General features: G+C 53.6%; 1 protein-coding gene across 2 annotated transcripts in view; it reads right to left on the bottom strand.

The window, feature by feature from the left end:
- Positions 1-622: 622 nt before the first annotated feature.
- The window catches only part of TMEM108 (transmembrane protein 108), a 381,103-nt gene continuing 368,392 nt past the window's right edge, over positions 623-13,333 (bottom strand). For both annotated transcript variants that reach the window (XM_007180919.2, XM_007180918.2), the window contains exons 5-6: positions 5,964-6,118; positions 623-1,049 (exon numbers count right to left, since the gene is read on the bottom strand). In XM_007180919.2, the coding sequence (XP_007180981.2) occupies positions 927-1,049; positions 5,964-6,118 (278 nt within the window). In that variant the 3' untranslated portion in view covers positions 623-926. The remainder of the gene's footprint in view (positions 1,050-5,963; positions 6,119-13,333) is intronic.

Here is a 13,333-nt window from a genome sequence, read left to right as displayed (position 1 = left end):
TGTTATTTTAAGATCCTGGGAGGAAGGGTTAGAAAATTACAGCTCCACACTCCAAGGTTTCTTCCACAAACACGTTCCTCAGCGGTGTGACGTGATGGCCTTTTGAGAAAATGAAGGTGAACCCCAAAACGTTGGATCCTTGGATTAGAGCAAGCATTCCGAAGCTCCAAGGCTGGGATCCGCATCCAAACCCTCTCCAGAGAAAGGCACGCTGTCTAATGCATTTGTGGGTGGTGGGAGGATGCAAGGATGTGCTTGGAGGGGAGCCTTTTGTCGCCCGGGAAAGCAGTCCGGCCTGGACGCTCCCTGTGTGGGATGTCAGGGGGCGTGGCCTGAGGATGCCTCCGCGATCTCCAGCTCCTGCCTGCGTCCGAATCTTGGACGGAATTACCCTCGACAGCCAACTGTGCCGTCGCGAGGCTCGGAGCGCCTGGGAGGATGAGGTGTTCCCTCTTCCTTGTCCGCCGGTGTCCCTCTAGGCGGAGGCCCAGCTCCGACACTGGTGTGCGGAGGAGGGGGCGGAAATGGGGTCCGTCACATTGAATCGAGAGGAAGCAGAGCTTTAAGAAGCCTCAGAGGCCATGCACTTGGCCCTTTTAACATCAACTTGTACAAGTCGGTCTCTCCCCTCACCTGCCTGGGGCTGCTGGGACCCCCACATGCTCAAGGACAGTTATGAAGAGAAGCAATCAATGCAACTACTTTGCTTATAAATACCTTTATTTTATAAAGCCACGGATTGTTCTGTCAAGTTTTTTTTTTTAAACCACACTTATAAAAAAGATGTTGACAATTCTTAGGAAAAAAAAGCTGAAAATGTTTCTCATCAAGTCAGGGTTACACAAAGATTATATTTATAATATATATTTGTATGTTGATAATTTAGAGACAAAAGGTAGGGACTGGCAAAGCGAGGGCTGCTGCAGTTAGATTTCCGACACTTGATCGTTGCCCACAAACAACGTTTCTTGACAGAAGGGGTTAACGAGGACCATCCCGGTGTCTCTGTAGTCACCGTTGGCTGGGGAGCGGGGCTCCGAGAGCTGGTCCTGGGGGACAGAGGGAGCAGATGGCATGAGCTGGGTAGGGGTTATCAGGTGGCCATTCTTAAAGAAATGTACCCACGGGGACGTTTACTTCCACTTGGGAGTGCTTGGTAAACATTAAAAAAAGTTATTGAAATATAGTCAACATAACAATATTATGTGAGTTTCAGGTGTACTACATAGTGATTTGACATTTTTACACACATTATGAAATGGTCACCATGATAAGTCTAATAACCGTGTGTCCTCATACAAAGTTATTACAATATTATCGACCATATTCCTTATAGTGTACGTTACATCCCTGAGGCTTATTTATTATGTAACTGGAGGTTTGTTCCTCTTAATCCCCTTCACCTATTTCACTCCCCACCACAACCATTTTTCACCATCCTCACTGCTGATGCTGGGGTACAGAGCCCTTTCTGCTCTTTTTTCAGACTTTTATAGCAGCTTCCAAAGAAGACTTCCTGCTTCCTGAATCACCTCCACCACAGGTTGCCAGAGGTGGCGTTGCTTTCCATGCTGCCCTGGTGGGCAAAACCTGGTCCACTTGTGCCCCAGACTCTCCTTCCTGCCTCTTTGTCACAGACCTCCGGGAGGCCTCGCCACTTTTCTTTCCTGAACATACCCTGCGCTTGCCCACCTCCTTCCTCTCCTGCCACCCACCTGTCAGAGCCTCCAAGGCTAATTCTACTCTCCCGAATCCTCCCATAGCCTGGTCAGAATTCTCGGCCCATTTCTTGTAGCACTAGATGTGCTGAGCTGAAGGGATCTGAATCTCTGTGTGACTGCACAATAGGCGGTGAGTGAAAAATTCAGTCGTCTACACAGTCTGAGGAGTGGAAAAGCCTAGAAACAAACAATCTGCTCGGGTCATCTGAATGGCTTTGGCTGCAGCTACCAAGGACTGCAAGCACTTGGGGGCCACAAAATGGCTGTTCTCAGACTCAGGCCCAGGTGTTAACGTAGAGAAAAAAGCCATAGTTTGTTCCAGTTCTACACAACGGAAGGCTCAGAGCCTGCAGGCTATTTCAGGGCAAGGACTCAGCAGCAGGCCTAGATGTAACCGGCTTAGGCCAGACCAGCTTAGAAATGGCTTCATTTTAAGAAGCCACGATTAATACTCTGAAGTTTATTTTTAAACAAAACATGTTATTTTTGGCAAGTATGTATTACTTTATGGGTAATAAGGAGAGACAGGAAGAAAGGTCATTTGTTGTAAAATGTCTTTTCAGAAGACAAGAATTTCCTTCACTGTCTGGAATCAGCTGTGCGCCCATCCAAAGGGTGGATGTGGGACCAGCCGTCTAAGTAAGGAGAATAGGGCGGCATGTCAGCAAGGGGACAGAAATCCTCTTTCTCCACTGGGCTTTGGGGTTGAGCCGCGGACGGGAATTTTGGAGCCTGAGATCTGGCTTGCGGCTTTACAGTTCTGACAACGCAAGCGTTCAAGGGTGAACCACGTGGGAGAAGTTACTCTGCGTAGAAAAGAGAAAGTTATGTAGAAAATAACTAAGGCAGGAAAGAAGAAAACAGAAGGAGGGGAGGGAAAAAGAAGAGAAAGCATGGAAAAGTTTCCAGGCGCCTCTGGGCATCACAACCCTGCCCATCCAGCCCGGATTCTGTTTTGTGGCTTTCATCAGCCCAGAAGGGGAGCAGGGCACCGGGGAAACTTGCTTAGGCAAAGCACTTGGCAGCCTCCAACGCTGGCCGCCCGGCGGTGAGCTCATGGTCCTGTGACTGTGGTCGCTCTGTGGGTGGGCGGCAGGGCCTCTGCGCCCAGGGAGGGGACAGCTGCTGTTACTGAGAATACAGCAGAACGAGGGGAGGGGGCTGGCTGGGAGGGGAGGGTGAGAAACCCATTCTAAAGCCGGCAGAGCTTCCCGCCGCTGGTGCCGCTGCAGCCTCCTGACCCTGGGGTCCTGACTGCGGCGTCTGCAAGCAGGGCCCTTGCGACAGTACGCTCACCGGCACCGTCCTCTAGCTTTGGTTTTCATTTACCAATCTGTAAAGAGCATATGAGGAGTTTAGGATCCAGGGGTGCACGGCCCACACTCAAAGTGGGCCAGCCCCCTGTCCAAGTTACCTATTTTTTCACTCACTGTAACAGTTCTCAGGAACACTTCTGCCACCAAACTGCACCCTGGCCACACTAAAGGTCAATGCCCTTGTGAGGCCTGTCCCTCTGTTTGTCCTTCAGCTAAAACTTCTTACTGAGCGTCCACTGTGTGTCAGGCTTTGGGCTGGATAATGGGTAAATCGTGAGTAAAGTTCACTCACGTGACAACCATTTACAGAGTACCTACCACGTGCTGTGCACTGTTCGTGGAGCTGGGTATAGGGCAGTGAACAGAGCAAACAACCCTCCTGCCCTCAGGCAGCTTATGTTCTAGTAGGTGAGATGGATGCACACCAGTCAACAGAGAGAGAAGTGTGCAATGCCAGGCAGTGAGAAGTGCTCGAAGCAGGGATGGGGACAGAGCACCAGGGGTTGGAGGGTGGGGTTCTAACCTGTGTAGAGCAGTCAGGGAAGGCCTCCCTGAGGAGGTGGCATTGCAGCAGAGGCCTGGAGGAAGTGAGGGGTGGAGGCAGCCGGCAGAAGAGCATTTCAGACAGGTGCCAGGACGAGCTCACTCTTGGGCTGGGGCATGTGCTCTCTGGCAGAGGGGGAGGAGGTGGGCAGGGCCAGCCCGAGAAACGCCTGCTAAGAGGAATCTGGATTCCGTCCAAAGTGTGAAGAGGGGCCCTGTGAAGCTTGGGAGCCGTGGCTGACGGGAGGTCCTGCCTTTGGAAAGATCACCTGGCTGCTGTGTTTAGGACAGACCGTGGCGGGTAGCCAGTAGCAGGGAGAGCTGTTTGCAGAGCGATGGCAGCAATCCACGATTCGAGGGATGATGGCAGCCTGGACGAGGGGTCGCAGTGCAAGTGGTGAGCCCTGCTCACGTGGAGGAAGAACCAACGGGGCCGCAGACAGACGGGAGGTGGGGTGTGCGAGAGGAGAAGGCGGCTGGCAGTGCCATCTAATAACGAGAAACACCAGGGGGCCTTCTGGGCGTCGGGGCAGGAGGGAGAAGCCGAGAGTTCAGTCTCGGGCTGTTGGCTTGGAGATGCCTGTTAGAAACGTGTGCATCTGTAGCTGGGCACACGGGTCTGGAGCTCGGGGGAGACGGCCAGGCTAGAGCAGAACTTGGTAGTCACGGTGAGGAATGGGATTTAAAGGCATGGAGCTGAGAGGAAAGAGAAGAGAAGCGGTGGGAGCACTGAGCGCGCGCCCTCCCGTGACTGGAGGTCGGGGCAAGACAGGGGCCAATGACGGAGACTGAGGAGGAGCTGCTGGTGGGTGGGGAGAACAGGACAGGATGGGGCCCAGATGCCAGCGGAGAAACGTTTGGAGGAGGAAACGACGGACTGTGCCGATGCTGCTGGTAGATGGAGTAGAATGAGGGCCCAGAATGGCCCCTGGGGTTATAGCAATACGGGGACAACCGGTTACTCCGGGGGGGGGGGGGAGGGACATTCTAAACTACAATGTCAGACCAGTAGCTGCACAGTGACAACCCTGACAAGTGCCACGATGGAAAAGCACAGGAGCTGAGACCATACGACAGGAGAGTGAGCCCAGCCTGGCAGACAGGGAAGGCCTCTCTGAGGAAGTGACGGTTGCACTGGGCCCTGAGTGGTGGGTAGGAGTCACTGAGGTGAACAGCGAAGGGGGTGCCAGGGAGGGACAGAGGACATGCCAGGAGAGGGAACAGCTCGTGCACAGCCCTGGAGTGGGATGTAACTTGGTGCCATAAGGGAATGAGAAGAAATGCAACGTGGCCGGAGCTCAGCAAACAAGAGGGAGAGCGCGTAACATGAGGCTGGAGAGTTGGGCGGGGACAGGTCCACCTGGCAGGCCCTGAAAAGACTTTGAACTTTAACTCACCAGCGACGGGAAACCACTGAAGGGTTCTGAGCACAGGAGTGATGTGATCACATGCCTGTTTATAAAAGCTCATCTGCTGCTGGAGGGATGAGAGGGGACGGTTCCTCCAGAAGCTCTCAGCTACCCCTGCCTTTACTCAGACGTCTGCCATCCCTCTCCAGGGCCATCTCAACTGTATCCCAGGTGACCTACTTACTTTTCGTATGTCTGTCTGTCCTCTCATCCATTCATCCATCCACTAAACCACCCTTCTGATGACATGCCCTCACCAGACCATCAGCACAATCTTTCTACAACTAGTTCACAAAAAGCGCAAAACTTTCAATGACCCTCTGCTGCCCAAGACTAAAGCACAAACTCCATTCAACCCCATCCAAGGCCATGCCTAATCCATCTACCTTTCCAGCCACACCCTGGCCTCTGCCCTATCTTCCGGTGAGAGTGGAAAGAGGTCTGCAGTCAGAGAGACCTGGGTCAAAGCGCAGCTCTCTCACTGGCCGGCTGGGGGTTTCAGGCCAATACTCACCCTCCCAGCACCTGCACTGTGAAGCTTTCCTCCACTGGGTTCCCCAGCTCTGTACCTCTCCCTGTAGCCCCCCTAGTTTGCTTTGAATGATGTCGGGGTTCGTACCTCACCCAAATCTTGGATCCTGGGCCCCTCGAGAGCAAGCTTTCACCTTCACAGTCCCCAGAGAGTGCCTGCCCCCAAACGATACTCAGTGAACAGTCGTTGACTTGTTCCCAGAAACCCAAAGTCCCAAGAACCATTCTTCTCAAACTTCAACGTGAGCAGAAGGCCCCCGGGGATCCTCGCTAATGCAGATGCCCATTTGGCAGGGCTGGGGTGGGCGCACAGCCTCCAGGACCACGCTGCTCGGAGGGGCGAGGGGCTAAGAGGCGAGCAGCTGCTCTGCTCTCTTTGGAGCCTGTGCTCTTCCCACAGCGGCAGCCCTCCCCGGGGCAGCCCCTGGTTTGGGGCTCGTTACCTCAGAGGTTTCAAGGGACTGGATCTCCCTGGGAAGCTCCACGGCGTGCTTGCTGAAGTAGTCCATGGTGATGGCGTTGTTCCAGTAGCTCAGGCTGTTCTCGGGGTTGGCCGGCTTCTTCTTCTTCCGCAGGCAGCACACGGTCAGCAGGACGGCTGTCGAGAGAGTCCGCGTTAGAGAGCGGGAGGGTGGCGAGCAGGGTCAGGCGGGCCATGACGGTTACACATCCAGCCACTTGCCCTGCTCGTTGATTTGTTTGTTCGTCTGCTCAACAGATATCTATAAACGCTGAGCACCTGCTTTGTGCAGGATGCTGGGGAGAGGGGGAGAGAAGAGAAAGACAAGACTGACCTGCTTTCATAAGCTTCCCTCTTAGCGTGTGGATGGAGGGGTGCACGGGGGTCAGACAATATACAAGAGAACTGTTCAAAGAAAAGAAAACGTGGCAAAGTGAGAGAGACAACAGGGGGTAGCTGGGGTAGAGGCTCCATCGTGAAAGGCTTGCCTGAGCAGTGACCTTACAGCTGAGACTGGAATTGGGGAAGAAGCTGGCCATGTGTGGAACAGGGGCAGTGTGTCCCAGGTGGAGGGAACAGCACGTGCAAAGGGCCTGAGGTGGGGACAAGCTGCCTGTGTGTGAGGAAAGAGTCACATGGCTGGAGTGGGGTGGGTGTGGGAGAGTGAGGTGGGAGGTGAGGCCAGAGCGATGCTTAGAGGCTGCCTCCATAGGCTCAGGGGCAAGAGGCGTGGATGCGATTTTGGATACTTGTGCATGCTGCAGTGCCACCCAGTGAGTTTGCTCCAAGGAAAGGCCTTGCTCTCTCGCTGGGACGGCTCCCCAGAGCTTGGCTTCAGAGAATGGCATGTGTGCACCAAGTTGCACCATGGGACTGATAAGGAGTGTTCTCAGTCAGAGCGAGAGCGTGGCAGAGAGACGGGAAGAGCCCAGGGAATTTTACAAAATGAGCCTAGACTTCCACAGAGGGCAGAGGTTCACAGAGCAAATCTCTGGGCAGAGGTCTTGGACCCTGATAAAACAGCTGCTCTGGCCTCATCATCATCGTCAAAAAACAAATAGCTGCTAACAGTCTTATAGCATTTATGTGCCAGGTGGCTCCAAGCACTTTAGAAACATTAATTCATTTAATCCTCTATGTAACTCCATGAGGTCCCCATTTTACAGAAAGGAAAACGGAGACTCAGAGAGGTGAAGTGACTTGCCCAAGAGCAAACCCAGACATCTGGACTCCAAAGCCCATGCTCTCAACCGTCTATGATTCTGCCTCACAAAGACAAGCCAAACGCTGATGTGGAGCCCGCACTGCACAGGCGGGCCTGGTGTGGCCTCCACACAGCTCGGTGTGCTACCCTGTCTGCTCAGTCTCGGAGACTCGGGGGCCCCGGGAGGAAGCAGCACGTTTGGATGTTGCTGACGAACCAGGTTTCAACAGAGTGGCCTGGACATGCTGACAGGGAAGCCTTCCGAGGTCGGAGGGTGGGGTGGCCTGTCCAGGGTCACACAGGGGAACAGGTGATGCAATGACCAGGATGACAGGCGCCCTCTTGGGGAGAAGCCAGTAAATGAAGACTGGGCACCTCCTGCCCAGGCTCCCATCACCAGAGCCCATAGGGTGGGTGAGACTCTCGGCCAGGGGTGGGCAGGGCTGTATCCAACAACCCGGCGGTGCCCATCATCAGCATTGGGGAGTGGGGGGGGGGCCCGTGCTGAGCGGCCCACAAAGGCTGGTACTGTGGCGGCAATGGCCATCGGAGGGCAGTGGAGGCTATCTCTGTCTACCGCAGCCCAAAGGCTTGGCTGGCTTTGGGGGCCTGTGCACGCCAGGGTGTGGGGAAGCTGCAAAAGCTGGCATCCACACAGGCTGAGACCTCAGGGCCCAGAACCGAGAGCCCTGCGGGCTGAATGGGGAATTCTGTAGCTCTTCCGTGCTGTTGGCCTTGCTGGTATCTCAACCTGAAAAGGCTTCCAGGCAAAGTCAAGAGATTGGGCAAATTTCCATTCCAGCCAATCTGCTTTGATCAAAAAGACTTCTACTTTGCTTACCATTTTTCCAGGTCCCCACAAAAAATTTTAAAAATAGAAAGGCGATTTCTGAATATTTGAGGGAAAAGAAATTTTAGACCGGCTGGCAGAGATTCCTTCAAGCTTTGTGGGTTTCCTCCCTTCCTTCCAAAGAGCCCTTTCTTCAACTGGTTGAAGGAGGAAGGGGTGAGGAGGGAGGCTGCAGAGTCAGCCTGAACATCTGCTAGTTTCGGGCTCACCTCCTTGTTCTACAGATGAGAAGACTCTGGTCCAAAGCAGCCAGCTGACTTGCCACAGGTCACAGCGAGTGGTGGGACTGGGGTGAGGCCCCAGGTCCCCTCTCCCCTTTTCTGGAGTCTTTATTCTTCAGGGTCACTACTTTTCACCCTGCTCCAGGACTGGGATGGTGAAGCAGCCCAGGGGAATTCAAGCTGGGCAAACCTAAGCCACAGGGAGAGGGCTAGGCTGCATGAACCCCCTTGCTACCCCGGGCGGGCGCAGGCTGTAGAATCCAGGTCCCCTGAGCCCCAGTCCAGTGCCCTCTGAGCCCACACTGCCCCTGCTCCGGGGCCTGGGCCTGTTTAGGACGCAGGACCAGAATCCTGCCCTGCGGGAAGGGCTGGGGTTCGGAACAGGGAGTTCCGTTCCTAGCTTTCTCCCCCTCCCATGTTGTTAGTGCCCCGGCCTGATTACACGTCTATCACGGAGTTCCTGGTGCCTCTCTAACACCATTTCGCTTACATACCAGAAGCCAGCCCAGCTGCAGGGGGAGCACAGGCTTGGAGTCCAAAAGACCTGGGTTCAAGTTTGACTCTGCTGTGAGTTACACTAAGTGTCACTTCATCACGCTGATCACTACGGACTCCGTAAGGTTGTAAGGAGAGTTAGAGATCATGAATGCAAAATGCTGAGCACACTGCCTGGTGCTTAACTAATAAGAGTTTCCTTCTTGTCCTCTCAGCATCATCCCTGAAGAGACATCCTGAAAGAAAAACTGGGCTGCAAGACTGTTGGGTGGTTCAAGGCCAGGGCTCCAACTGTGGTTTAGCGCCTTCATTATTTTGGGGTCTGAACTTTCATCCCAGAAAGAAAAGTACAATCAGACTTATGGAATCTCTACTATATTCCCAGGTGCTCTACAGTCTGATTTAACCCACAAAATAGCTGCCTGAGGAAGGTGCTGGCACTCTTCCCATTCACAGAAGAGGCAACTGCAGTTCACGGAGGTTCACAGAATTGATCCTGGTTACTCAGCTAATTACTGGAGCTTGAACCCAGGTCTCTGTCACCCTGACGTTGATGGTCATTGTCCTAGCTCATCCTGAGCACTGGATGGGGCGTGCCTGAGGCAGGTGGAAGCACTGCGTAAACCACACAGCTCCGTGCACACACAGGGCATGAGCCACCCCCTCTCCCATGCCACTGAAAGCTCCAACTGCTCTGTTTCTCCAAAGGGAACAGCTGTCAAGACTCTCAAGGAGGTCAGTGAGATTCCCTATTTCCTACAGTTTTAAAACTGGAGTGAGGGTGAAGCAAGCTCTCTCGGCTTCCCAGGCATGTCAGTGGGAAATCAGCTGTAGCTTGTCAGATGTATGACGGGAAGGAGGAGGGTTGCTGATGTGAAGATGGAGCCCAGGTACTGTGTTGACGTTTCTGGGAGGGGCCTCATTTCAGGGATGGGACCTGTTGTGTGATGGGAAATGGAAATGAGAGCATACAGGACCCTGAGGTTGCTTTTCAAATACCTGATGAAAGTGCTCTCCATGGCCTGCTGGAGAATGTGTGGCAAATCCTGACAAGATGAATATAATCACTATCTGACCACTGCCCTCATCCGGCACCTCTTTGTGGCAGATGCTGTGATAGGACCTCAGATGCATCAGCTCTGCTGTGCGCAACAAGCCTTTGGGGAGGCTGCTGCAGCCCTGGGAGTGCCTGCTCAGCTTTCTTGCTGCAGGGGCACAGCCGAGGGACCGCCCCGGCCGCCTCCCCTTGGACTCGCCACCACGTGTGTGCCGAGGCCACGCTTCCCGGGCTGCTCCCAGCCGTGGCTGACTATGCAGGCCTGTTCCTGCAGGACAGGAGACTCCTCGAACAGCCTGAGGACTACCCTCACCTGGCAGAAACTTCCTTAGGACTGCACTGCACTGCTGGGAAGCCTCTTCCTTCCCAGCCCTCCGGCCCCTTCTCCTTCCTCAGGTGTCATACCTGTACTGCGGTCTGAGGCTCTCCCTGCCTCCTCCAGCCCCTTCCTTAAGACTGCACAGGTGTTTCCCAAATAAATCTCTTGCAGGCCTAATTCTGCTTTGGTATCTGCCTCCTGAAGGCCCTGAATTAACACAGCGGACGCTAGTCCTATTTTCACAGGTGAGAAAACATTGGTCCAAGGCTTAACCTGTCCAAGTCCCACAGGTGACGAGTGGGAGAGCTGGGGTTACGTCCAGGTGTGTCTGATTCCCAAGCCGAGGCTTCCTATCACACCAGGCTCCCTCTCAAGTGATTCACATGGGTTTAAAGTTAGGAAAGTGAGAGAGGGCAGGGAGCTCTGACGTCTCAGTTGGGGAGGAGGCCAGGGAAGGCCTCAGGATGTAGAAGGAGACCAGGCTGGACAGAGGCCATGGGCCTGGGGAAAGCAGTTTTGGGGGCTCACTGACTCCCCGCCCTGGTGGGTAGGGATGTGCCTGAGGAAGCTCCAGGAGGTTCCTGCAGGGGGCGCTGGTCAGGAAGCACAGGGAAGAGCTGTGAGAGCGTGGCCACGGCACTCTGGTCCAACCTCGGGGACAACCCCGGACAAGCCTGCCTTGTCCAAAGGCTTCCCCACCTCCTTCAATTGGCTCATAAGCCCCAAGGAGACAACCTCCTGGTCAAACTTCCTTCCTGTCCTAATCTCTTCTATTCTTTTTACTGGAAAAGCACTTCTGACCCAGGTTTTTTAATATAATAACTACAAAGTCATTGGGGTCTGTGAGTGAAAGGTACACAGATACATTCAGCTTTCAGTAACATTCACAGAACAACTGGTAATACAGCCAAGAGCCATATGGGCACAAGGATGTGTTATCTCTGAGTACTGCGCTGATGCTCCAACGGCATTTACTGTGCATCTGGAAGGAAGCCAACCTGCTCTGGGCAAGGTGCACGTGGACCCTCACAGGTCCAGGGTCAGTGAGAGGTGCTACTCTGCTTTGGACAGCTCAACTTGCACTGATGATGAACAATATCCGTAGCTGGCCTCGCTTCCTGCTTTCACCCCATATAACCCCCATCTCTTTCAAGGAGGCTGGATGACGACATTCTCAAGAATGGATGTGGCATGTGCAGGACAGGCCAGGGAACCTGGTAGAGCCACACAACTGACCTCCTGATGAAAACCCAGAGTGGGGACCCCTTCAGTGCCAGGCCGAGGCTTCCAGTAGGAGGTGGTGGGCTGTGCGTCCTGATGGTGGCAGCAGAGACCAGCTCAGGAGCCACATGGCTCCCGGGCCCCAGCCAAATGTGGCCTGGATCCAATCAATTTCGGTTCTCATCACATCTGAAACTGTGTGTGGCTGTCTCCAGTGTGGCTCAGGAGACAAAGCATTTCTCAGACCTGGCACAATATACATCCAGCCGCTGGGCGGGGCTCACGATCTGGAAGGACAGGTGGAAGTGGTGACTTCCCTTCTTGGGCAGGCCTGAGACTTGCTGTGATCACCCTCTGCTTCCACCAGAAACTGGGGACTTGCCAGCCTGCCTGGCAGCCCCGGCCTCTGAAGCCTGGCTTCTGCTGAATGCCGAAAAGCAGGGCCAGGGCCAGGGCTACTCTGAAAAGCCACATGAGGAAATCTATGCACACACTGTGCTACCAACACAGATCGCCTGAAATATCTGGCAAACTAGCAAAGGAGGAGACCCTTCTTTGAGGGCTGGAGAGTTTGCTTTAGGATAAATGTAGCTTCTGGGAAGGTCGGAAGTACAAGGGCCCTTAGCCCTGGAAGACGTCTGCTTGCCTGATGACTTGAGTGGCGCCTGGCTATGAAACAGCCTGGCTAGTTACTCATCTGTGCTTCCAAAGAGCACAGCGTTCTCAAGCTGGACAAGTGTCTCCTTTCTCAATGCCCCTCTCATCAGCACCTTCACAGGGTCAATGATGGTCCCACAGGACAGGGAGCTGTCTGTGGAGGCAGCTAGGCTGGAACCTTGTGGCCTGAGGATGGTGGAAATGCAAGGCAGACACCAAAGGAAGCGGGGGCTGCAGTCCCCAGGGGCAATCTTCCTTTAGGAAGTAATACGCTCTATCCCCGCAGCTGAAGGCTCCTGTCAGGGCCAGAAGCATTCTCGTGGTGCATTTCCAGGCTGCGTCCTTGCTTCTGTCTTGGCTGATGTTACTATGCATGGTTTAGGCAGCCCATGGGTTCTCCACTTTGCAGTAAAAACCTTATCTAATCTCAACCTCAGACATGGCAAAAGGGCTGGAGAAGTCTTTTTAGAACTGCAAACGCAGGTGGGTGTGGCCCATGGGGGTGCAGGTGGGGAGAGGGCTCTGGCAGCTGGGGGTGTGGGGAGCCACATGACCCACCTCTGGGTCCCCAGTGCTTGGAACAGTGCTTGGCACACAGTGGGTACTCAGGAAATGCTGTGCTGAGTCAAACGGATTCTACCACCAGATCTGGGCTGACTCATGTGTGACTGGGACCCTGGGCAAGTCATTTCACTTGATGATTTACTCCCCACCTGTATGGTATGTTTGCTTTTTCTGTTTTGTTTTATTCCTCTGGCTAGTCTGTTTCAAGGATGAATGATTAAAAATAATGGGAACTCCCTTTGTAAACTAGAGCCTCTAGACACATGGAAAGAATGGAAAATTAGAAAGCTGTCTCTAATGTGGTTACTTCTCAAATATGACCATTATTAATAATTTATTGGCTAACAGTGCTACATTTTCTCATTATCATTCTTCTGTTTTAGACGTGGGCGATTACAGCTTTATGAATACCTCTGTGCTTCCATGAGTGACAATACAGCTGCTTAATGAAAGAATGAAATATGCAACCTGCAAACATTTTCACTTTTCCTGCACCGGGGCCTTGAGCAGATGTAGGCCGCCTACCCCTGACATGGAAAGTTTGTTTTGCTTATCAACTAGAAGGAGACAGGGAGCTGGGAGAGATGGCTCCTGGAAAGAGTCCAGACTCCAGATTAAAGAGGATCTTGCCAGAGTACAATGCCAAGCAGACATCAGCTTAATGTTCAAGGCACACACCTCCTGTGCTGACGTTCGATGGACCCACAACAGCAAAGGCTGCGAGACCTGGCTTAACAGCCTCCTCTGTGGAAAGCTTCTGGGGCT

Source organism: Balaenoptera acutorostrata, chromosome 4 (assembly GCF_949987535.1).
Source record: "Balaenoptera acutorostrata chromosome 4, mBalAcu1.1, whole genome shotgun sequence".
Taxonomy (NCBI): Eukaryota; Metazoa; Chordata; class Mammalia; order Artiodactyla; family Balaenopteridae; genus Balaenoptera; species Balaenoptera acutorostrata.
This window is presented reverse-complemented; position numbering and strand designations above follow the sequence as displayed.